At 43.0% G+C, this 26,675-nt stretch overlaps 1 protein-coding gene across 1 annotated transcript in view; it reads right to left on the bottom strand.

Moving 5' to 3' along the window:
* MARCH6 (membrane associated ring-CH-type finger 6) overlaps nt 1-26,675 on the bottom strand; it is a 305,795-nt gene that overhangs the window by 236,093 nt on the left and 43,027 nt on the right. The window contains exon 3 of the mRNA XM_029590037.1: nt 9,420-9,493. Coding sequence (XP_029445897.1) covers nt 9,420-9,493 — 74 coding nt within the window. The remainder of the gene's footprint in view (nt 1-9,419; nt 9,494-26,675) is intronic.

The raw sequence follows: 26,675 nt of genomic DNA, 5'->3' as shown, positions 1-26,675 counted from the left end.
ATACCAAAGAGCCAAAAAGAAAAATTAAATGTGGAGAAATAAGAGTTTACTTTTTTTTCTTATTAAATGCACAATGGAACAAGTGCCATACAAATGTAAGCCTTAATACAGGCAGGAGAGGGGCCACAGTCTAGAGTAAGCCAAGGAGTGCAGACCAGCCTTTTATAAAATGGAAATCTGACCAGCTTCAAAGTATGAGGTCCTGCTACTTTCATAAATTTCTACCACCGGAAATACACTGTAAATAATGAGAAGCAAACATATCTGCATATCCTCAGTTATACCCAGCTTTAAGGGCCAATACAGTTTTTGGATAGACTTGCACATCTAGAAACTAGAAAATACATTTTAATCTAAAAACTTAAGCATTTGTTAAATGGTAATAAACATTAAAAAAAAAGTTGCATCAGTAAAAATATGTCGACTTAAATGATGCTATGGAAAGAAAGTCTCTCTCCAAACTGGTGGGTAGAATTTAATGCTTACCTGTTAGTGATAGGCTCGCCCTTATTTCAAAAAGAACATTGTAGACAGAGAAAATTTAGACTATGTAAAGAAAAACTCTTCCCCATACTGTGAATTTATAGGCCCAGCAAGCTAACTTCCAAGCCCACTCAGAACCAAACTTCACCCTGCTCACTGACAATAATGGGCAAGGAGGAAAAGATTGTCTACAGAGCTTAGTATAAGTATATCCTTTAATATATAGCTGGATAGTTGCTGGTAAGGACACTCATTCTTAGGGGATTTGAATGCTCCCTCTGCAGAATTTTATTTTTAAATCTTTCTTCAGGGGCCAACTGATTATGTGGCTACCCATATAATACTATTTTACCATCCAGAGTTTTAGGTCACTAGTATCACCAACCAGTAAATGGTGAGAATACTTCAGCCAACCTCTCCAGAGAACCATATAATAGATAGGATTACAGAGTTTATTCTGGGATTTGTCACCTTATTAGTCTGACATCATATGCTCTTGTGTTAAAAATGGAACTTAAAAGGCTCTGTCATGTAGTCTTTTTGACAACAAAATTTCATGCACACAATTTATTTGGTATTCACTTTATAGTTCTTACGAAATAAATGTTTCTTTCATCCTTTCCATGATACAAAAACCTAACTGACTGTACGTGAAAGCAATCCCTACAGCTAAGTAGGGAAAACCTTCATTAGATAAAGGTATTTCTCATTGACAGCCATACAGTATCTTGGTATGTGTAAAAAGAAAACTCACTAAATACAAAAAAAAATCTAAGTACATCTAAAATTTTAATTTTAATTTCTACAGAAGAATGAATTTAAAAAATTCAAAATTCAAGTTGATTTCTTTCAACTTATTTTTTAAAAAAGGGACAAGACACTCCTAATAGGGCAACAATTTTCACACCTCACTGCATTGTACATTAATTCACAGTCAGGATAAATAAAAGATCTCAAGCAACCTCTTACCCATGTATGGAGCTTGTATTTCTTAGGAAAGAAAAAGTTAAAAGTATTTTGTGCAGAATAGCTTGTGTTTTGTTTTTGCTGCTGCACTGTCAGGAGTTCAATACATTCATGTATCATTCAGGCTTCTCTGAGATTTTCTCAGGAAAACAAATACCAGGACCTGCAGAAACTGAATTATCTGTCATCTCATTCTATTCCATTGCACTTAAGTTGCATTAAGAAAAAAATACATCTAACTGCTAGAAAAATAAAATCTGTTTAGGAGCTACATCATGGTCTCAAGGTACAGGAGTAAAGCAAGTCTGCTTATCTATAAACAGGGTTCTCTACCAACTTGAGAGATTCAAAGAAGGTTGAAGGAGGACTACACTGAGGTCCGAAGGCACTGGCAGTTTACTGACCAGAAGTTTGGAATGTCACAGTCCTTTCATGAGCTTTGATACCAAAAGATGGAGAGAGATCAGAGCCCCTTCCACCTGTTGGTGATATCTCATAATGCCACTGAGATTAACTGATTGAGGAGCTGTTAAAGATTGAAGATGAAAGGTAGAACAGATATTAAAGCAAACCCCTAGGGCCTCAGGAGAAGGGAGTCCAGCATGCTAGTCCTACACCAAATCAAGGACTTCTAATTTGAAACTAGTATCTTCTGGTTGAAGATTTCCTGGTGGGAATCATAACCTTCACCTTTTTGGAAAGGAGTAAACAGGAGACCAATGCACATTCAACATCCACACTGTTGAGGGCCAGCAATGGTAGGTTCAAATGGCAGAGCCTGCCTTTCTCCTGTCTGATGAGAGTCAGACATTCACAATGGAGCTGAAGACTGAATTGACAGATGGATGAGGTATGAATTCCACATTTGACATGGCCAGGCTGATGTTGAGTTTTCTCCTTCTCATGAAGGACCTTTTGTACAGTCCTGGCGATTAGAGGAATTGGTGAGTACACAGGCGTATACCAACACTCCAGTTTAGCATAAAAGCAGTGGGACCTGATCTGTAGTTGCTTGGATGTATGGAGCAGAACTTAGAGCTTTTTGTTGTCTTCTGAGGTTAACAGGTTGATCAGCAGCCTTTCCCAGGAACTGAACAAGTTGTCTGATTCCTTGATCTAAGGACCACTGATGCTGTTGTAACATTCCTCTAGGTTGGTTCACCAACATTCTGGATTCCAGGAAAGAAGGTTTCCTGGAGATGGACATGGTGATATCATGCCCATGATTAGATTCAGAGGGCCTCTGGCAGACAGCATAAAATCCTGTAGCCCCCTGTTTATGTAGAATATGGTCACTGTCTTCCATCTATATCAAGTTTCTTTTTCCCAAAATAAGGTGAGAAAACGTTTAGATCATAGCAGATGGACACAGCTCCAATAGCTGATTTGTAAAGGAGTCCATTGGAAACCACAATCTTTGGTTCCAGGCCGCACCAGTAATTGCCTGCTACCCCTTGGTGGATGAGTTGGTAGACTGTCACTTGATGCGGTGAAATACATGAGATCCCCAGTTTTAGAACTTCCAGATTCATCCCTCAGTGAAGGGATGTTCTCATTCCTAGAGTCACAGAGATTTGTTGGGATAATGGCTGATACAACTAAACCTACTGGCTTCAAAGGCACCACTGAAGGCCTCTAATTTGCAGAATAACTACATGCAACATAGCAGCCATGTGCCAAAGGACCAGGATCACCCTGCTAGAGGAAAGACTTTACTAGGCACATCAGCAATGTGGCTCTCAGCAGGGATATATACTTTTTCATGAAGCAAGTCTATCCAGGCTCCTATGAATTTATTTCTTTGAAACAGAATCAGGTTTGACTTGGCAAAGTTGACCAGGAAACTCAGGAACTGGAGAAACGGAATAGTCTTCTTGAGACTCCACAACTCCTGAAGATGGCCCATCACAAATCATCCAGTTATAGGAATATGCAGAATCCCTGCATGTTATGAATTAGGTCTTGATTGTTTTATCATTTTAAATTATGTATGTGTGATCTGCGATCCGCTGTGATCATATGGAATGTGTGGAATATAAAATTACCAAAATAAGGCATTTCGTTACCACCACTGGAACCACAGAGAGGGCAAAGTATTTGTAATGCACATCTTTCACCACTAACCTAAAGGATCTTTCGATGACTGGGGTGTATGGGAATGTGTGCATAGCATCATTCAGATCCAGACCAAACTTCCAACCCTTCAACTGAATGAAAGCAAGAACCATGTAGAGGGAATTCACCTTGAATCAACAACTTGCTCATTTTCTACAAGTATAGCATTGGCCTTAATCCCCCCAACTTCTTAGAGATTAGGAAATACTGGGAACAGAATCCTTGGTCACACTCCTCAGAAAAGGGACAGATTAGACAGTCTTCTCCTGAAGGAGCAACAACTCCCAGCTGCAGCTGGACAGACTGAAAAGGGTCAGAACTGAAGACTAAAATCTATTAGATTGGAGGAGGGCAAAAGAAGTATAAGTGGTAGCCATGCTCCACAATTTTCAGAACCCACCAAACCTTAGAGATATGGAGCCATTCTAGGAAGAAGGACTGAACCTGTCCCTCCCCCCCCCCCCCCCCCCCCCAAAGAAGTGGCAGGAAGGTAGGTCTTAGTCATCAAAACCTAGTCCTGGGCTTAAGCTACATCTACTGCTGAGCCTTTGTGCGACACCTTTCCCTCTGTCAACCTCAAGTGGATAACTGCTGTTGCAGAAGAGCAGGAGCAGCTTGATGACCCTGAATAGAGCAGAAGGAATGACTTTGAAAGAATGGACACTCATAGGAAAACACCTGACAAAGCAGGAACCGGATGGTCCCCTGCAGCAGGTGATAACGATAGGAAAGTGGATTGATGTGCCTTAATCAGTCACCATTTCATAACTTGTCTGTACTGGGTACATCCGCACAATTATGTATGTCCTCTGAAGCCATTCGCTCACAACCACATGAGCTCTCTGGCTCCTGCGGAAACAGCTAAAGTCCTGGCCACAGTATCAAAAGCTTCACAAACGGAACAGATGAGGTGCTTCTCACATTCCTCCATGTCCCCATTGCTCAATGGAAGTTCACTTGCTCTTAGACAATTCCATCAAAGGCTTTAGCTTTTGCAAGCATTCGTGCAAATACAGAGCTGGTGAATCCTCAATCAAGTCACTCCGCATGCATCCCTGGAGGATCCCACCTCCTCCAAATACATTCAAGGCTTTTTGGTCCTTCCCAGGAAGCATACTGGAGTGATCATGAGGACAGTGATGCCACTACTAAGGAGTGATATGGTAGTTGGATCACACCAACCCCAGGGAGGTCTAGACCTTATATTTTAGATTGTGTTTCTAGGCCACTAGAAGGCATGATACGACATCTGCCACAACTTCATCAGAAGATCGTTGAGGAGTTTGACACGTGAAATAGCCTCAGAGTCCACTGGAGGTTGAAGTAACTGAAGAAGTTCTAAGACAACTGTTCTCAGTACCTTTCCCTTCCTGACACTGATGAAAAATATATTTGCAACCTTATCAAAAAAAATGTGAGCAGTAGAGATCCTCTGGAAGCAAAATATGCTGAGGCAAGTTTGGCAGGGGATCTGAAAGAATCCCCATGAAATATTCCTCTTGATCATAGGGGAAAACTAAGCCATGACTCTCACAATAAGGATGGCAAAGTAGATTTCCACTGGCCTGAAAGGGAAATGCCCAGCAGGAACTCAATGAGCTAATGCCATTTCTTCCCCTTCTGATTCATGAAGAGACTCCCCTGAAAGAGGAGAGTCCACTACTTCTTGCTTATTCCCAACTCTGAAAGTTCTTGAGGAGAGATGCACAGTGTTTATTTATAAAATGTATATATCACATAAACCTGTCAAAAAATAAGTGGTTTACAATAGTAAACATACATAATAAAAACAAATAAAACCAATACATAAAAATAAAAAATAATAAAAACACAACAACTAGCCTGCTGCAGACAGCTCCCCACCCATCGACCTCACAATCCCTGACTTACCAGACCTTACTGATATTTTACTGCACAATTTTAGGAAATAGATGCGACAACCAATTTTTGGCAACCCGACTATGTGGGAAATTTTCCTCTATCTTGGTCAGGAGCAGTTCTAATCTCCCTCTGGTCTTCAGGCAAATAATTTACTAGCTCCAATAGCTGACTCCTGCTGGCTGGAGGACCCTCTGTGCCAGAGTTGGAGGAGAAACATCTCTTAAAAAAAATATACAGATCAGCTCATCCATATTAAGAGCTGCCTGCAAAACAGAGGAGGAACTCTACACTGCAGCAGCTGCTAGTTTCAAAGAACCATTGACTGCGACAAAAACCCCCATCTGATGCCTTGGTTTGATGGACAGGGTCAGCAGAGCCTCCTCCTAAGACCATAGTGCCAGCTTGTGTACCAAAGAACTCTGTTCCAACTCAATCAGCAGCACCTTGATATGCCACACCTACCATGACTTCTGTGCCTTTGATGGTGAGCTTTGCACCACTGACAGCACCGGGTTTAAGTAAAATAAATGGCGATCTTATACGCAAAGAAGGATGATAGAACCTGTGCCAATAAGGCTATCTCCCATCTCAGCTTCAAGGAAGCATCCACTCCAGAAGAGCCCTGTGCCAATAGAGCTATTTTTTCTTCAGTTCTGAGGGGGGTGGCATTGAAAAGGGTCCCTCACATCACTTAGGAACTCTTCTCAGCATCACAGTTCGCCACACTCAACCCCTAATTGAGACGGATCTGGGACCTGCTGCCATAGCAGGAAGGGCAGAGACAGTAACTTTCCCATGCTTGCAGAAACAAAAAAGGAGAATATTCCCATTTCTATTTCCTATGCCAAGAATCTGATGATGCCATGCTCGTGGATGAAGAGTGGCTCCACTGTTCAGCCTTACCAGGCTCTTACCTGCTGGTACCTTCCTTAGGACTTTCATCTTCCAGACATGATGCTGCTGCATACTAGGGGACATCCAACCTGTTATGCCCCTCACCTCTATAATAAAGTGCCTCTGGCATTATGCAGCATCCCAGGAACATGGCTGAACATCCTTTGGTTCTTGAGCCCTTCTTATAGGCTTTGCTGTTAGGAACATGCCCTGAAGACATCACTTCCTCCCTACTATAAAGGAAGCTTAGGATTACCCTTCAATGCCTTCGCAACAGGTCTCCTGCTAGTCTTCAGCAGTGCTAGTTACCACTGTTTCTCTGAGTCTCCCTGCCTGTACAGGTTGTTTCTGCTCCTCTCCTGGTTTGTCTCTGTTCATTTGATCCTTGTTCCTCTCGCCCTCGCCAGCCCTGTTGTTGACCCCTTTTGGATCTGTTCTCTGCCTCGACCCCTGACCGAACTTAAACTCTCCCTTGACCTCAGCTCGGCCTGTAAGCCTGCCAGCTGCCATAACCTGCAGGAGGTGGCTGGCTAGGCGAAAGACCTTGGCTGCGGTGATTCAGATGCTGCCTGTTAAGGCCTATTGAGTGTGCACAAAATACACTGAACCAACTTAACAGCGGTACAAGAACTCACTCCTCAGCCAGCATGACCACAGCTATAGTTGGAGAAGTCATCATCCAGGCCCAAGCAGTGATAGACAAAATATGTACCCATGATGCCCCTAGATGCAGACCTTGAAGCAGCTGACCGTGGGTTTCTTGGCCTTTTTGCTTTTTTTTTTTTTTTTTTAATACAACATAAAAAAAATCAGTTTGAAGGGCTACCTCTGCAGTGGTATCAAAATAGAAGCAACAAGGCAATAAAAGTAGCATAAACACCTAAAACCAAAACATTTTAAGACAAGAGACTGGGATGTGTCTGTTCAGTAGCTCAGATGAAGAAAAACTGAGGGGCTTATAAGGCATTGTGCACATGCAAGAACTGCTGCAAATGTTCAGTAAAATCTTAAACTCAGAGAACTGGGTGCATGTCAGTGCCGTCTCATATCACTCAGGCATTATGGCTAATTCATGCCCGTTTGTCAGAGAATCATGTCCTTCCGTTCCCCCCCCCCCTCAAAGTGGACTGATTCATATTAATACTAACCTCCCAATTCACTTCATATAATGTCGTTAACTCATAAAACATTATCTTTCTAAATCTGTTTTGTAACAGTCAGCATGTCAAGGCAAGTTGCATGTGGAAATAATAAAAGGCCAATTTTACATAGCTAACTGAACTTTCTCAAAGGCAGAGTATTAAAGATTTAATAGAGACCAGAAGAGACAAAAGACATGATTCTACTTGAAGCCAAAACAAATCCATAGCCCATAGGCAGGGTAGGGTGTCAGCCAGCAGCCTTAGCTGCAATCCCAAATCTCCAAATATTTGCTGGATAGAAGGGGGAATAGCCTCAACTCTAGCAGCATACAAGGCTGGAGTAGACTGTATCTAAGAGGCAGTTGTCCTGACCAGAAAATGATCAAGCCAAAACAAAAAACAAAACAAAAAAAAAAAATTACTAACCAAAATTGTGACCTGGTAGCTGTGCCATTCTAGGTAGAGAGTGCAACAAGCTAGGTAGAGAGTGAATTGTACAAATCAACTCCTCTTGTACCTTTCAGCAACTGAAATGAGAGTAAATCTTCAGTGATGTGTACTTTCCTGTTCATACCTCCTATGATGTAAAACCACTCTCTGAGTTAAGTATTCCCTCTTACAGTGGTATAAATAGTGTGTGACATATTGATGCCTACATAAAGGCTCTCACTATCTCTCTCCTGCCCGAACAGCATATGTGACAAACCCTTTTCCCAGCAACGCACAGCTATCACAGGCACAATGCACAGAAAAAAGGTGTCATTTCTGGCATTAAAACCCACGTTACTATGTGTTACTCTATCGCATTTGATGTTAGAAGCTGCTCATTTCCATTAACTCTGCCCAAACTCCTCCCACTTGCATATCAAATGTCATATTTGCATAATAATACTTATTGCACTATTAACACAAGTAAATCATAAATGACGCAAAACATAGAAACATAGAAATGACGGCAGAAGAAGACCAAACGGCCCATCCAGTCTGCCCAGCAAGCTTCACACATTTTTTCTCATACTTATCTGTTTCTCTTAGCTCTTTGGTTCTATTTCCCTTCCACCCCACACCATTAATGTAGAGAGCAGTGATGGAGCTGCATCCAAGTGAAATATCAAGCTTGATTAGTTAGGGGTAGTAGGGGAAGTAACCGCCGCAATAAGCAAGCTACACCCATGCTTATTTGTTTTACCCAGACTATGTTATTCAGCCCTTATTGGTTGTTTTTCTTCTCCCCTGCCGTTGAAGCAGGGAGCTATGCTGGATATGCGTGTAGTATCAGTTTTTCTTCTCCCCTGCCGTTGAAGCAGAGAGCTATGCTGGAAATGCATTGAAAGTGAAGTATCAGGCTTATTTGGTTTGGGGTAGTAACCTATGTAGTGACCATGTTTAGAGTAATTTAGGGAATTTTGCGAATGGCAAATTCAGTAACATGAACCTTTAAAACTTCTGGCCTTTCATTGTGGAACAGGGGGATACTGACAAAGGGCAAGCTCAAGTATTTATTGTACTTGGATATTTTAGCACACCTTAAAAAAAAAAAGAAAAAAAAAAAGGATAGGCTGGTCCAACAGTTCAGTAGAAGTGTTGCGTGCTGCTTTTTAGAGAGACCTAGTTCAATTCCCAGCTTAAGTCAGTCAGGGCTGATGTTGCAGAAGCAGCATTCAGAGAACTAGCGAGGGAAGGAAGTTCCAGTCTTTGTCCACTGGTGAAACCTATGGCATACAAAACATGGAATCTGCCCCAAACTAGCAAGACTGTTCTGTGTTGTGTTATGTACTCTGTTATAAAGCCTTAAAAAAAAAATAAATAAAGTTTATCCCTTATTTATGTACTGGAGATGTGATTGGTCAAAAAACTTGTCCAACTTATCAAGCATTAAAAAAAAAAAACAAAAAACGAACACTAACTGCAAAGAGGTCCACAATATTGTATACTTACTTGGTGTGAAAGCAAATCTGTGCTTGCATAATTCACAGTATTCTTTTCTGCTGTGTTTAAGCCACTGAACTAAACTGCAAAAAGAAAAAACATCTTACCATGCTTATAATGTATTGATACAGAATAAATTTATGAAATATCTGACCTACTGAATATCCCAAAACATTTGCTTTAAACACTATTTGTCATTTATTTACCTGTCCCAAACAACATGACTGTCATATATTGTACAAAATTGCATACATCTAGTAGAACAAAAGAAATATTTAGTAGTACGGTAGTTATTGTCAAGAGAGTCAAATGTAAATACTCATTGGGGTATCACTGAGCACTGCCAACAAAAAGGCAGCCCGCAGAAAAATTGCTATTGTCACACCTACAGTGGACTAAGACACAGAACAGCTGCTTATTTATATTTCACAATGCTGTATGGGTTAATGTGGCAAAACTAATTTTGCATGCTTTGTGGTTTGTTGTACTGCCCTGTGACACTACCCCAGAAAGCTCGTTTCCTCTCTGCTGGCCTGCAGGTTTTGTTTGACCTCTGCACTGTAGTTCACACAAAGGATCTGGATGCTGCCTTGATTCAGCGGAACAGCATCCCTGAGAACATAGACAAACATCCTGCAGTGCCACTGGCCAAAAATTCATTACTAGTCAGGTGGCCACTGGCAAGAAAGCTATTCTTAGTACTGTGTGCACTGATTAGCCCTGCAGATAGAGAACTAGCCCTGAAGGTTCTGAAACTCTCTAGGAACTGTGTGATTCTTAGGTTTTGTGGGGTGTCAGTGTCTATAGAAACCACCAGGGGATAGCTTGTGGCCAGGGAACTTGCCCATAGGCAAGCAGAAACTCAGTTGGTGGTAGATAGGAGCAAGGGCACAAGTGCAGGCAGGTCTGGGCAATGTTTGGCATGACCCTCCAAATGGCCAAACGTTTACCCTGTGTGGGTGTTAGGGGTTGCACTGAGGCGTTACATGACAGTTACACTGCAATAACAAACTGCCTGCCACATATATGAATCACCAAAAAAAATATATAAATACTTTTCCAAAAATTTGAACCAAAACTTATATAAATCTAAAATCACAAATATAATCTAGACCACCATTCTAAAAAACATCAGCCACCTATTCTATCACATTCACACTCTAAACATTTTTTTTTATTTTAGATTTATATTCCACTTTTCACAGCGCTTCAAAGTGGATTACATTCAGGTACTGTAGGTATTTCTCTATCCCCAGAGGGCTTACAATCTAAGTTTGTACCTGAGGCAATGGAAGGTAAAGTGGCTTGCCCAAGGTCACAAGGAGTGACAGCGGTCTCCTGGTTTGTAGCCCACTGCTCTAACCACTAGGCTACTCCTCCAATCCTAAACATACTAACATACCATTCATATAATTATAAAAATATATATCCCAACATGTTTTGCTTCACAGAACTTAAGATGAAATCGACCACTCATGGTTGTATATTCGTTATGAAGAATGTGAGAAAGAGACCTGTATTTTGGAAGGCGAGAGTTCTTACTACTGGAACATTTATGATCTGTTGTGCACCTTTGGATTAATAAAAAAGAAATGAGATACATCTTAAGAAATAATTGGATATATTTAATATATGAACTGTGTCCTGTGAGCCTTCTGTTATCTGATGTGAATTAGTAGAGTTGAAGACATCCTCTATCGAACTTTTATTGATATTGATCATAGAGAAACAGTTTGTTGGGTTATCACCTTAGAATTGTAAAAGAAGAATTTTGTTCCCCTGAAGAAGCTCTGTGAAGTGAAACATGTTGGGATATTCTATAGTATATAAAAATTAAAAATAGATAAATAAATATAGTTTTTATACATGTATGAATGGTGTGTGTTGGTATGTGTAGTGAATATTTGGAGTGTGATTGAGGGTGAACCTGATGGCATGGGTGGTTTTGGGATTTTTTTGGAATGTAGTGTAGATTATATTTGAGATATAGATTAGTTAATATTTTTTGAAAAGGTTTTCTTTTATATATGTGGTGATATAACAGGTAGTGAAGCTTTTATTTAAATACATATGAATCAGGCATCAAATCTAAAGTCTGAAAGTCAGTTTGACTTATTGAAAAAAAAATAATGGTGGCTGCATTTTGATTGCTTCTGGCTGGATGGTGGGTAAGATACCTGGCTGATCAGATTTCTGGAAGGTCCAGTTGTGCTAATGTTTTATGTTGTAGAATTATGTTTTAGTTTTGTTTAGTTTTCATGTATTGTAATTTGTTTTAATTTTGTACATCACTTTGGGCAATTTATTGAAATCTGTAAAGCGATTAACAAATATTTTTAAATACATACTGGCTTATTTGCTCCTCTCCTGTTTGATTATATTAACAGGGCTCTGAAAATCCTCTAGCCTGAAACAAACTGATTTTATCTGGTGAGCAGAATTCATAAAACAAACTGCACATCCAAATACAGATCAACCCCAAGGGGAAAAAGGGGATACACTAAAGAGAAATGCTACATTGCTCTGTCCTCCATGTGTGTACAAAGCAGGGATCCATTTTAGTATGCCTGTGACCAAACCTCCCCAAAAAAATGGGAAACTACCAGCAGATGTCAGCATAATTTTTCAAACCAGCTCCAAATGGAGGCTGCAAAAGGAGTCAAGGCCTCAGCTCGTTCCTTCAGTCCCAGCCATTTAGAGAAGAGTAACAGAGTCAGTAAGAAACAAATGGAGAGGCCAAGCAAGAAACGCAACAGTGGCAAAAACTCTTCCCCCCAACCTCCACAGAAGAGAAGTAGGAAGCATTTACAAACCAAATCACAAAAGTAGCAACCACCTCTCCTCCAGAGCAAAGGAACAGGAGAGGCATGCAGCACCAACCACCTCCAACCATCAGAAGCAGAGAAAACCAAAAGGACTGCACTGGTCCATGATCTGATAGTATGCTTTAATATTCTCTCCCCTTAGGACACATTTTCAAATTCAAATCATGCATGTCATATCCCTGGAGGTACAATAATGCTGATACTGTACATCTGTCTTCTGCCAGGTATTTGGAAAAGCATCAAAGACAAACCAAGATGACTAGTCAATCTTTTCAATAATTAGACCTCAAGCTATTTAACTCACTATTACCAAAACAAAATCTTAAGTCCTTACCAAAAAATGTAAACTATCTTAAATATGCTGGGAACTTATGAATGTCTGACAGTAGAAGGCTAAAACAATACTAGCTGTATCAAAGCCCTCAATCTTTGCCCCTGCACAAATTAAAACCATAATCCAAATGAATTAATCCAAAATTCCTAGCATCTCCAATCTAATATTAACTTATCCAATAAAAAAAATAAGAACACCTATTTCCTCTCAGACAGGTTGGGATGTTTTCTTTATTATGTAACCATTCCACACTATCTAGCCTTTCTGCTTTGTTTCCTAAAAAAATTAGAGTCTTCCTTGGTGTAAGGGTTCTCCCAAACTAGAAGATTTGGAAAACTGACATTATAATCCTTATTTTCCTGTATTATTTGTTAGGAGTTTAATACTCTATATTGCTTTGTTAATGTCATTGCAATTTTCTTTCTTTCAAGGAAAAAATTTACTTGAATGTATAATAAAAAATTACAATAAATTAAAAAAAAATAAGAACACCTAGTTTGACTTAAAATATGCCTGTTTTGGGAAGTTTTGAAGTCAAAAGCTCTGTCTCAAAGAACAGTTCTAACATACATTTTTAACCTGAAGGACATGCCTAAGGTTTTCCTTTTTTTGTTGTTTTTATTAAAGTCAAGCTAGGCATGTTTTTTTTTTATCCAACAGAATACAGTGAAAAAGTGTAAAAAGTACTTTCGAGTTTTTGTAATCTGCTAGTTGTCAGGCTCATGAAAAATAAGAGCTGCTAGAAATATCTGAGGTTTTTTACTCCCAAGCAAAAAGGGCAAACAAAATGTAAACACCTCTGAACAATTGCAAGGCAAACCTGGAAGAGAGATTGAATCTCTAATTAAGTTCTTGCTAAAACAATTTACTAGCCATGATAATCCTTACCCACCAGTGTTAATATACAATGACCAATTTTATAAATGTTTTAGAGAGATAACTTTTGATTAATAAAATCAGTCTTTGTATATTAATCAACACTGGCGGGATGGGCTCCACGGCAGTCTGGGCTGCTTCTTCGGCCGCCATGAGATGGGTTCAAAGGTGGCCCAGACGGACTTCATTTTCAGCTGTCATTTTGGGAGGGGGGGGGGGGAAGGAAGATGTGGACATCAAAGCAGGCTGCACCTGCATGCTGCAATCCTTCCCTTCTCAGTAGCCGATTCTGGGGCAGAAGTTGTAAGTTTACAACTTCCACACATGAGCTGGTTGTCAAGAAGCAGGGGAAAATCGCAGAGGGCAGCAAGCAGAGGAGACAGTTAGCAGGGTAAAGGATTGATTTCGCTCACTGTATCCTGTTGAAGAAGCCAAATAGCAAGTATTTAAAAATATTTCTTAATCTTTTTACAGATTTCAATAAATTGCCCAAAGCGATGTACAAAATTAAAACAAATTACAATACACGAAAACTAAACAAAACTAAAACATAATTCTGCAACACAAAACATCAGCACAACTGGACCTTCCAGAAATCTCTATCATCCAGGTATCTTACCCACCATCCAGCTAGAAGCAATCAAACTGTGCGCCAAAGAGTCACATGTGGCTTGCAAGACACCAGTTGGCCGCACCTGATCTATTGTATTTGTATGTAATGTATGCTGTCTTAATTGTAATAATCATTTATATATTGTTCAGAGTTAATCATATTTTTATGTTATGCTTAATGTGTTATATTTTATTGGATATTTTTAATCACTGTTCCTTGCTTGGAGAGTTTACTTGCTAATAAGTGCATTAGAAATGTAATAAATGAAAGGCAGAAGGCAGCAAGTCAATGGAAGGAAATACATAGAAAAGGCTGAGGAGAGGAAGAAAGAAAAAGGCACACAAAAAAAACTAAGAAACCAAAACAAGAACAAAAGAAAAATAAAGAATAAAACTATACAAGAAAAAAAATCTTTGGCAGGCTAACTTTTCCAGATCATTATCCAGCCCTGATTATTAGACTTGATAGACAGGGGCTGAGCACACATTTATCTTGCATTTATGGACATAACTTTACTCATGATTTAATAGGAATTTTAGCTCACAGAAAAAAAAAAAAGTGTACACACATTAGCCCGGCTCCATCTAAGTTATTAGCTCTTAGTCCCCAATGAAGTAAGGGTGCATTAAAGCCCTGAAGGCTTTTTTTTTTTTTTTTTTTAACTCTAGGAATTAAACTCATATCAGAGGTAGAATAAAGCAAGTTTGCTTACCACAAATGGTGTTTTTATAAGTAGCAGGATGAATTAGCCCTAACATACAGGTAACATCATCCAGGGGCACTGAAAGGACCCTTCTCTCCTAGATACTAGAGCTTTTAGAAGTATATGCAGGAATTCCCACATGGGTATTGCCTCGTGAGCTGCCTCACTGATTTTAGAGCTAAATCTAGCTACCGTAGGTTGTAATTTAGCATGGCTAATTCATCCTATGGAATACACCGTTTACGGAAAGCAAACGATTTTCCATCGATAAGTAGGACTGGGTTAGATGTAAGTTGCAGCAAAGCGTTTGAATAAGCAAACTGGCTCCCACTGTGGAGAGAAAACTGCGCAAAAATGCTTGACCAAATTTGACACTCCTTGAGTCTGTCTAAACAGTAATGGGACGTAAAGGTGAGTACTGATGATTAAACTGCAGCTTTGCAAAAATCTTTGAGACCTGATGTAATAAGCTGCAGTAAACCTACCGTGGGTTGTAATGCGTATTTGCATGTAGTTTTCCACCCTAATCTTATGCATTTAGTGCAGATAGCAAATGTTGCTTACCTGATGTAACAGGTGTTCTCACAGGACAGCAGGATGTTAGTCCTCACAAATGGGTGACATCGAGGATGGAGCCCACCACGGAAAACTTCTGTCAAAGTTTAAACAGAACTTTGACTGGCCCCTACTGGGCATGCCCAGCAAGGCACTGACCCTGCAGCCAGCAGGGGTCTCCCTTCAGTCTGATTTTCAAAGCTACAGGCAGTGCCTAGAAAGTAAAAATAAAACGAACCCAACACCGCGGGGAGGCGGGCGGGTTTCGTGAGGACTAACATCCTGCTGTCCTGTGAGAACACCTGTTACATCAGGTAAGCAACATTTGCTTTCTCACAGGACAAGCAGAATGGTTGTCCTCACAAATGGGTGAGTACCGAGCTGAGGATGTCCCGACTTGCACCAAATGTACCCAACGGTGTGCAGCAGGCACAACAACTGAGGAGAAATTTGGGAAAGGGCATCCGCACCCTACCGGGTAGGTGGAAGGGTGTTGGTACATCAGGTTGGAAAAAGGTTACGCAAGACAGACTGGCCGAAGATGGAGTCCTGTCTTCCAGCCTTGTCCAAACAATAATGGGCTGCAAAAGTATGGAGAGAACTCCAGGTTGCAGCTTTGCAGATGTCAGGAAGCGGCACCGATCGAAGGTGTGCCACTGACGTCGCCATGGCCCTCACAGAGTGTGCTTTAACACGGTCTTGAAAAGGAATGCCAGCTTGCTCATAGCAAAAAGAAATGCAGTCCGCCAACCAGGAAGAAAGAGCCTGCTTACCCACAGGTTGTCCTAACTTGTTAGGATGGAAAGAGACGAATAATTGAGTGCTCTTCCTGTGGGAAACTGTACGGTCTAGGTAAAAAGCTAGAGCCCGTTTACAGTCTAGGGTATGCAGGGTCTGCTCTCCAGAGTTGGAGTGGGGTCTGGGAAAAAAGATAGGTAGTACGATAGATTGATTGATATGAAACTCCGAAACTACCTTAGGTAAAAATTTAGGGTGAGTGCGGAGTACCGCCCGGTCCTGCAGGAGCTTAGTGTAAGGCGGATAGGTAACTAGGGCCTGTAATTCACTAACCCTGCGAGCTGAGGTAACAGCCAAAAGGAATAACACTTTCCAAGTGAGATATTTCAAGTCACAGGAGTGCAGAGGTTCGAAAGGAGGTTTCATTAGACGACCAAGAACCAGGTTAAGGTCCCAGGATGGGGCCGGAGGACGCAAGGGTGGCTTTAGATGGAGTAAGCCCTTAAGAAAGCGTGTTACTAGGGGTTGCACTGAAATAGGATTACCCCCAATACCCTTATGGAAGGCGGCTACCGCACTGACATGCATTCTGATAGAAGAGGTTTTAAGACCTGATTCAGAGAGATGCCATAAATAGTCCAAGAATTTGGAGATTGGACAGGAAAGGGGATCAAGGGACTGAGAAGTGCACCATGATGTGTACCTTTTCCATTTGTATGAGTAAGACTTTCTTGTGGAAGGCTTTCGTGAAGCTATCAGGACTCGAGAAACGGAATCTGAAAGGTTAAATGGTTGAAGGACTAACCTTTCAACATCCATGCCGTCAGGGACAAGGCTTGGAGGTTGGGATGGAGGAGGCATCCGTCGTTTTGAGTGAGCAGATGTGGGTCCTTTCCCAGAGGAATGTGCCGGCGGATGGAGAGATCCTGGAGTATTGGAAACCATACTTGGCGTGGCCAGTAAGGTGCTATCAGGATCATGGTTCCTCCGTCCTGGCGTAGCTTCACGAGAGTCTTTGACACAAGAGGAAGTGGAGGGAATGCATAGAGCAGACCGGTTGTCCACTTGAGGGAGAACGCATCCCTCGGCCGAGAGTGCTGGCTCCGAATGAGAGAGCAGTAATTGTCCACTTTGTGGTTCTGAGGGGACGCAAAGAGGTCTATGCGGGGAAAACCCCACTGTCGAAATAGAGAGGTCGCAACTAGAGGATTGAGTGACCACTCGTTTAGTTGGAAGACACGGCTCAGCTGGTCTGCCAATACATTGTCTACTCCCGGCAGGTAAGTGGCCCTGAGGTACATGGAGTGGGAGAGGGCTTCCGCCCAAATCTGCACAGCTTCCTGACACAGAAGGAAGGAGCCTGTGCCTCCCTGCTTGTTTATGTACCACATGGCCACTTGGTTGTCCGTCTGGATTAAGATTATCTGATGAAATAGATGATCTTTGAAAGTTCGGAGCGCATAGCGGATTGCTCGAAGTTCCAGGAAATTGATCTGGTGTTCGGCTTCCTCCTTGGACCATAACCCTTGGGTTTGAAAGTCGTCCACATGGGCTCCCCAACCGATGTGAGAAGCGTCGGTGGTTAGGATTACCTGCGGATCCGGTGGAAGAAAAGGTAAGCCCTGAAGGAGGTTGACCTGAGTCGTCCACCAGGCTAAGGAGAGGCGCAGCGCTTGTGTGACTGTGACTATGGAGGACAGAGGCTGAAAAGCTTGAATCCATTGGTGTCGTAGAGTCCATTGTGTTACTCTCATGGCCAGTCGGGTCATGGGAGTGACTTGAACCGAGGATGCCATGTGTCCTAGGAGAATGAGGAACTGGCAAGCCGTGGCAGTGTTTTGAGACTGGAGCTGGCGAGCCAGGGATATTAGGGTGTGGACCCTCTGAAGAGGAAGGTAAGCCTTTGCCTGTAAGGTGTCCAAGTCTGCCCCAATGAAGGATAAGTTTTGAGATGGGACTAAGCAAGATTTCTCGTAATTGACAAGAAACCCCAAGGAAAGGAGTGTTTGAATTGTCAATTTTAGGGAGTATTGAGCTATCTGTTGGGTGGAGGCCCTGATTAGCCAATCGTCCAGGTAGGGGTAGACGTGGACACCTTCCTTCCTTAGGAATGCTGCTACCACTACGAGACATTTGGTAAAGACTCGTGGGGCAGAAGCCAGACCGAAAGGTAAGACACGGTATTGATAATGGTCGTGGCCTACTAGAAACCGCAGATATTTGCGATGGGATTGTGTGATCGCAATGTGGGTATAAGCGTCCTTGAGGTCGAGAGAGCACAGCCAATCCCCTCTTTGTAGCAGAGGGAGCAGCGCGCCTAGGGTTATCATTTTGAACTTCTCTTTTTGAAGGTATTTGTTGAGGACTCGAAGGTCCAAAATGGGACGTAGTCCCCCTGATTTCTTTGGTATTAGGAAGTATCTGGAATAGAATCCCTTGCCTCGTTGAGAGGGAGGAACGGGTTCTATAGCATTTGATTGCAGAAGAAGAGATACTTCCTGTTGTAATTGAGCCAAATGGGTGGATAGACTCCACGCTTGAAGAGGCGGGGAGTCTGCCGGAAGAGTTATGAAGTTGAGGTGGTAACCCTGTGCGATAATTGTTAGCACCCACTGATCTGAGGTGATCTGCAACCAAGGCTGTAGAAAATGGTACAGTCGACCTCCTACAGGAATGTCTGGAAGAGGGGTTTGGCATGTGTTCCCTACAGGGGAGTCAAAGGCCAGCCGCAGGCCCAGGAGGAGGGGCTACAGTAGGCCTTTGTTTCCTAGGCTGACGCGGCTGAGGCCTAGTAGAGGATCGCGCTGGACGAGGCCTGGCCGATGGAGGGTAGTAACGGCGTGGCCGAAAGAACGACTTCTTAGAGTCCTTCTTAAGTGGTTGTTTGGAGGAAACCTCAGACGGAACAGAAGAAAGTTGTTTCAACGTCTCGTGGTGATCTTTCAATTCAGCTACTATTTGCTGAATTTGTTCTCCAAACAAATTGTCCCCTAAGCAGGGTAAATCCGCTAAACGATCCTGGACCTCTGGGCGAAGGTTGGATGACTTTAACCAAGCCCAACGTCTGGCCGAGATGGCAGTAGCTGAAACCTTTGTGGAGGCATCGAAGATGTCATAAGCCGTTCTGATCTCGTGCTTCCCCGCTTCAAACCCTTTGTTAAGAAGGGCCTGAAGCTGTGGCTGGTATTGGTCAGGTAATGTGTCAGCAAAATCTTGCATCTGTTTAAGGATGGCTCTGTTATATTGCGTCATGTAGAGTTGATATGAGGCTATGCGAGAAATCAGCATAGCTCCATGGTACACTTTCCGTCCCACACTGTCCAGGAATTTATTGTCCTTGACAGGCGGAGTGGAGGAGTGTGGCTTTAGACGCTTGGCCTTTCTTTGTGCGGACTCAACCACAACAGAGCGATGATCCAGTTGAGGCTTTTGAAAGCCTGGTGCTGACTGGACGAGGTATGTGGAGTCAGCCTTCTTGTTAACTGGTGATACAGATGAAGGAGATTCCCAGTTTTTCTTTAAGAGATCGAGAAACACCTGGTGAATAGGGATGGAAGCGATGATTTTTGGGGCGTCCAAAAATTGAAGCAGTTCCATCATCTGGTGTCTGTCATCGGTCTCAGATTGCAGCTGAAAAGGTACAATTTCGGACATCTCCTTTACAAAATTAATAAAGGAGAGATCCTCTGGAGGAGATCTTTTTCTACTCTCTGTAGGAGAAGGCGGCGATGGTAAATCTGTGTCAGAAGATGTATCATCACCCCAGGTATCATAGGGATCACTTGGGGGTTGAAGCCCCGATGGACCTGGTTGAGGATCCGAAGGCATCGAAGGAAACCTTGGAGGAACCGGTGGTACAATCGGTACTGGGAATGGCATCGAGGGTTTCGGTGCTGCCGATGGAGTCGGTGCCGGTCTTGGAACCGATGGAGCCAAAGGATAAATCGGTGGAGATATACGAGAAGGCACCGATGGGACCACCCCGGAAGGGGAAATCAGGAACGGTGTTTCTCCCGCCGATGAAAATCCAGTCGGAGACGATGACGCTGTCGGTGCTACTGGAATCATCGATGGGAGGGCATGTACAAGTGCCTCCATACGTTGTAGTAGCGGTGCCAGCGCTTCCACCAAAGGTTCGGTGGTCGGTTCCTTCCTCGGTGGCGGAGTCGGTGCCGGGGTCGATGCCGGTGCCGGAATCGGTGCCGGAGACGGTGCCAATGGAGGTTGGAATCTTTGCATCGCTTTCTCGATGGCCTCCTGGACCAGCCGGTCCAGTTCTGCCCGGAGACCAGGGGTAACAATACCCGGCTCGACGGGAGAGGGAGGCTGAGGCAGAGCCGGAGGGACCACCGTAACCGGTGGGATCACGGCTCCCACACCCCGAGAGGGTGAGGGTTTCCTCGATGCCTGCGAACGAGACGTGGACGGTGCCAAGTCTGAACGAGGCCTCTTAATCGGTGGCTCGGCTTGTTCAGAGGTCAATGACTGTGGATCCTCGACAGGCCGAGACTTGTGCCGTCGATGGCGATGCTTGTCCTTCCGGTCTCCTCGCCCATCCGGGGAGGGGACAGGAGTCGACGGCCGAGAAGTCATCGATGGTGGACGGTCACCGGAGGGTTGACGATGGTGGTGCAACTTCGACGGTGCCGGTTCCGATGACGTCGATGCAATCGATGGCGTTGGGGTGGGTGCATGGAAGAGGAGCCCCATCTTCTCCATCCTGGCTTTGCGACCCTTAGGTGTCATTAGGGCACATTTGGTGCAAGTCAGGACATCATGCTCACTACCCAAACACAAAACACAAACCCTATGGGGGTCTGTGATTGACATAGTCCGGGTACAATCCGGGCATCGACGGAACCCCGTCGCCATGGCTTAAGGCCAAATTTAGCCGCGGGCTCGGTAATTGCCAACAGGCCTTGAGGGCCAAATTCGACGGTAGTCGAAGAAAAAAGGCAAAAAACTTACCGGTTTCCGCGGAGGTGACAAAAATTTGTCGAAGGGAGACCCCTGAGGAGCAAATTTTCTTCGGAAAGAAAAATACCAAATTCCTGTCAGGAACGTGGTAAGAGAGCTCCTTTCACCGCGTGGCAACTGCTGCGCGGAAAAAAGAAGACTGAAGGGAGACCCCTGCTGGCTGCAGGGTCAGTGCCTTGCTGGGCATGCCCAGTAGGGGCCAGTCAAAGTTCTGTTTAAACTTTGACAGAAGTTTTCCGTGGTGGGCTCCATCCTCGATGTCACCCATTTGTGAGGACAACCATCCTGCTTGTCCTGTGAGAAAAAATGTGCTCACAATTCCACTCAAGACTGTGGTAGGTTTAGCGTGAGAACATGCAAGTGGCATGTAAAGGAGGCAGTTATCTATTAACAGACAATGCAAGGAGCTGCGCTAGCAGAGAGAACAGTTAGTGTGGGTTGTTTTTAAGCGGGTTTATTTAGCACCTGGGTCAAGATAGGAGTTAAGTTAAAGCGTCCGTCTGGAGGTGAAGAACAGCAGCGGCAGAAGCTTTACAGCATGGCAGAAAGGGAACAGGCTGAAAGAAGGCAGTTTCTTGCTGAGGAAGAGGAGGGCCCGAAAGGAACAGGTTGTCCTGGCTCAAGCTGCTGGCAGAATGGTACACAGGCAGAGCAAAATTGCTTACCTTGTAATAGGTGTTATCCCAGGACAGCAGGATGTAGTCCTCACATATGGGTGACGTCACTGAAGGAGCCCTATCACGGAAAACTGTCAGTTTCTAGAAACTTTTGACTGGCGCTCTGAGCCCACTGAGCATGCCATGATATTCTCAGCCACAGGGTCTCCCTTCAGTCTCGTATGTAGCAATAAGCTTTAGCAAAAATAAAATGTATCGGACCCAAATCCGTGGGGTGGCAGGTGGGTTTCATGAGGACTACATCCTGCTGTCCTGGGATAACACCTATTACAAGGTAAGCAATTTTGCTAGTCCTCACATATGGGTGATTAGCAAGCTAGAGGCTGAGTCATTTTGTAGTGAAGGAACACTGAAGTATTGTTGGTGAAAATGAGGCAGCTGGAGATCACAGCAGGTTGGATGTAGAAGGAGTTGGGATTATACTGGAAACAAGTTCTTTAAGACAGATTGTCCATAGGTTGAATCTTGTCATCCTTCTTTGTCCAAACAGTAATGAGCTGCAAAGGTGTGAAGAGAACTCCATGTTGCCGCTTTACATATGTCAAGAATTGGCACTGAACGATAGTGTGCTACTGAGGTTGACATTACTCTTACTGAATGCACCTTTACTTGTCCTTGGAGAGGAAGGCCTGCTTTTTCATAACAGAATTCTATGCAATCTGCTAGCCAGTTGGAGAGAGTATGTTTTCCCACTGGATTACCCGGTTTGTTTGGATCAAGAGATACAAAGAGCTGAGTGGATTTCCTGTGGACTGCAGTGCGGTCTAAGTAATATGCTAGCATACGTTTACAGTCCAAGGTATGTAAGACTTTCACCTTGGTGAGAGTGAGGCCTTGGGAAGAACGTGGGCAAAATTATGGATTGGTTTAAGTGGAATTCCGTAACTACCTTAGGGAGGAATTTTGGGTGTGTCCGGAGAACCACTGTCATGTAGGAATTTTGTATAGGGTGACAAGTGCTTGTAACTCACTAATCCTTCTAGCCGATGTAATGGCTATGAAGAAGATAGACTTCCATGTGAGAAATTTAAAATCACAGGAATTCATGGGTTCAAAAGGAGAACGCATGAGCTTTACGACCAGATTCAGATCCCATTCTGTGACCTGTGTCCATATTGGTGGTTTAAGGTGAGTTAAACCTCTCATAAATCTACTGACAAGAGGTTGTATGGATATTGGAGCATCTCCTATCTTTTTATAGTAAGCCGAGATTGCACTTAAATGTACTCGTACAGATGAGGTCTGGAGACCAGAGTCTGAAAGATGGCATAAGTAGTCTAACAGAGAAGGTGTGGGGCAGGAGACAGGATCAATGTTCCTTTGCATGCACCACAAAGTAAATCTTTTCCATTTCGAAGAATAGTTTTTTTCGTGTGGAAGGTTTACGTGAAGCTATAAGCATTTGAGTCATTAGTAGAAAGATTGAGTGGTTGTAAGATCAAGCTTTCAACATCCATGCTGTCAGAGATAGGGCTTGAAGGTTGAGATGGCGCAACCTGCCCTGATCCTGAGTAATGAGATTGGGAGCTACACCCAGGCGAATTGGTTCTCTGATCGAGAGGTCTAGAAGTATGGGAAACCAGACTTGTTGAGGCCAATACGGGGCTATGAGTATCATGGATCCTTTGTCCTGTTGTAGCTTCACTAGAGTTTGGATTATGAGCGGTATCGGAGGATAGGAGTATAGAAGGCCTGAGTTCCAAGGGCGAGCAAAGGCGTCCTTGGCTGGCTGATGTTTCTGCCTGTGCAGAGAGCAGAATCTGTCCACTTTGTGATTCAGGTGTGTTGCAAAGAGGTCTATTGTTGGTTGTCCCCAACGTTGAAATATCCTGGTTGCTACTAAGGGATCCAGGGACCACTCGTGTGGTTGGAACTGACGACTAAGGCGATCTGCAACTATGTTGTGGATGCCCGCTAGAGAAGTGGCCCAGAGAAATATGGAATGTGTCAGGGCCCAGCCCCAAATTTGTGCAGCTTCTTGACAAAGGAGATACAAGCCTGTACCTCCCTGTTTGTTCAGGTACTACATGGCTACTGTATTGTCCGTTTGAATCAGAACACTCTTGTGTGAAAGGCAGTCCTTGAACGCATGCAGAGCATAACGTATAGCTCGAAGTTCCAGGAAATTGATTTGAAATGTTGCTTCGAGTTTTGTCCAAGTACCCTGTATTTGGAGATTGTCTATGTGAGTTCCCCAACCTAAGGTGGATGCATCTGTAGTTAAAATTATCTGTGGGACTGGTTGTTGGAAGGGTAGGCCCTTGCACAAGTTGTCTCTGTTGATCCACCAAAAGGAGAGAAGAACGTAGTTGGTGGGTTACTTGTATTGGAGAAGACAGTGGTTGAATGGCTTGGATCCATTGTGACTGTAATGTCCATTGGGTTATTCTCATGGCTAGTCTTGCCATAAGAGTGACATGAACTGTGGAGGCCATGTTACCTAGTAAGGTCAGAAACTGATTAGCTGTTGCTTGTTTCTGCGAGTGTAGTGAGTTTGCCAATAGGGAGAGTGTGTCTGCCCGATCCTCGGGTAGAAGAACTCTTGAAATTTTTTTACCTTTTCTTTTCGCTTGTTAATTAGAAATGTTCATTGTATTAGACTATGGAAATTTATTTCCTGCTATTCTGTTTAATGTAAACCGGTATGATTTACATTGGATGTAAGAATGTCGGTATATAAAAATTAAAAATAAATAAAGGATGGTGTTCAATTCTGCTCCGATGAATTGAAGCAGGCGAGACGGAATGAGATGGGACTTTTGATAATTGATGAGAAACCCCATCAAGTGAAGTAGAATAATTGTTCGGCTGAGAGAAGCCAAAGCTCCTCGTTGAGATTGACTTCTGATGAGCCAGTTGTCTAGATAGGGGAAAACATGGACATGTCCAATCTGTGAATACTCTGGGAGCTGAGGCAAGTCCGAATGGTAGTACTCTGTACTGGAAATGTTGATGACCCACCAGGAAACACAGATACTTGCGATGAGGGGGGAATATTGGAATGTGAGCATAAGTGTCTTGTAGATCCAAAGAACAAAGACAATCTCCTGTTTGAAGAAGGGGAAGCATGGTGCCTAGAGAAACCATCCTGAACTTTTCTTTCTTTAGAAATCTGTTTATATTTCTGAGGTCTAGGATGGGACATAGGCCTCTGGTTTTCTTTGGAATGAGGAAATAACGGGAGTAGAATCTTCTGCCCTGCTGAGTCCGGGGCACTGGTTCTACAGCTCTGGCTCTCAGAAGGGTGGATAATTCTGCTTGTAGATGAATTATGTGATTTTTGGAGTTGAGAGGAAATTGAGTTGGTAACCTCGTGATATTGAGAGTACCCATTGGTCTGTTATCTGTAACCAATGATTGTAGAAGGAGGAAAAACTCTGCCTCCTACTGGCAGGTTTGGTTTGGGATTGTGGAGATGGCTTTGCTCTCTGGTGGTGGCCTCAAAAACCTGCAGGCGGTCTCGTCTGCGGTGGCGGTTGAGGCCTAGTGGTTCTAGGCTGTCTGGGCTGAGATTTTTGCTGTGGACGAGAAGATCTACCCCTGGATGCCGGTGGATAATACAGTCTCTGCCTGTAGAAAGGTTTTCTGGTGTCTTTCCTTGGTGGACGGCGAGACATTGTGGAGGAAGAGTCTTGCAGAACTGACAGTTGGCGTAATGTCTCTGTTTTTAGTTGGGCCACTGCATCCTGGACCTTCGACCCAAAGAGATTGTCACCTACGCAGGGCAAATCCACTAGTTTCTCTTGTACCTCAGGCCTGAGGTCAGAGGCTTTTAGCCAGGCCCAGCGACGTGCATTGATTCCTGAAGCTGCCAATAATTAATGCAGGTTTTATGCATAGGTTTCTACATAGGGTCTTAAGCACCTGTAGATTTTCTGGGTGTCTTTTGCATACCCTTCCTTTATTACATCCTTTGGGGCTGCTAGGTTTTGCCGTGTACACAAAACAAATACGCACAGAAAAACAGCACAGGTCTTATTACATCAGCCCCTTTGAAAGGTACCACTCATAGGTGAGCAACAGAGAAGACCATACCTCTAACCTTCATGAGCTTTGATAGAGTCTAAATTGTAACCCTGCTGATGTGTAACAATGTTGAATGCAGTCTAGTACCAATCAGACAATGTACGCTTGTAACTGCTATGTCCAATCTGTTAGGATTGTAAGATATGAAAAGTTGAGAAGCCTAACACTATGGCAGAGTTCTTCTCTTGTAGTAGGCCAAGGCCCTTTTACAGTCTAGTGTATGAAGGGGTCTCTTACCTTCATATGCATGTGGCTTCAGGAAGAGTAGGCATTACTACCCTGTTCTGGAAAAACTGCATATATGGTGGATAATGAACTAATGGTGGAAGTTTATTTATTTATAAGTTTTATAGACCTTCATTTAGAGTATACCATCATCACGGTTTATATAAATAATTATTTAAAAAGTTAAATGAATAACACACAATACAATCTTAATCAATAAAACAGTTATCAAGATAAAACAAAACAAAAGAAATAAAATCAATAAAAATAAATCACAATCATAGTAAGATACAAACAGTAAAACAAAATCATTAAATTTAAAACTTGATTTTGCCTTATCAGCATTTTATAAAGAGACTGGAGAATGAAAATACAGGAATAGGCAGAAGAACACCAGCACACAGCACTATTCTAAGAATGTGCATTTTAATAATCTATAAATTCTACCTCACAATAAACGTAATTGTAAACACTATAAATATGATTTTTACACGTGAACCGTACCTAACAGGTACACTTGGTCATGACCTACTTCACTAAACAATTGATTGTCTAACGATTTATTATAACAACCTTTTGTGGCACCTGTTAGAATGTACTATAGTACGCATTCACCTACATTAATTTATGTGCTTACATGTAAACTGTTGCGATGGTATGTAACTTAGCGACGGTATAGAAAAGAATTTAAATAATAGAGTTTCTCCTTCAAAGGC

Source organism: Rhinatrema bivittatum, chromosome 2 (assembly GCF_901001135.1).
Source record: "Rhinatrema bivittatum chromosome 2, aRhiBiv1.1, whole genome shotgun sequence".
In the NCBI taxonomy this organism is placed as follows: domain Eukaryota; kingdom Metazoa; phylum Chordata; class Amphibia; order Gymnophiona; family Rhinatrematidae; genus Rhinatrema; species Rhinatrema bivittatum.
Note: the sequence above shows the minus strand (reverse complement) of the source record. Positions and strands in the feature narration are given on the sequence as shown.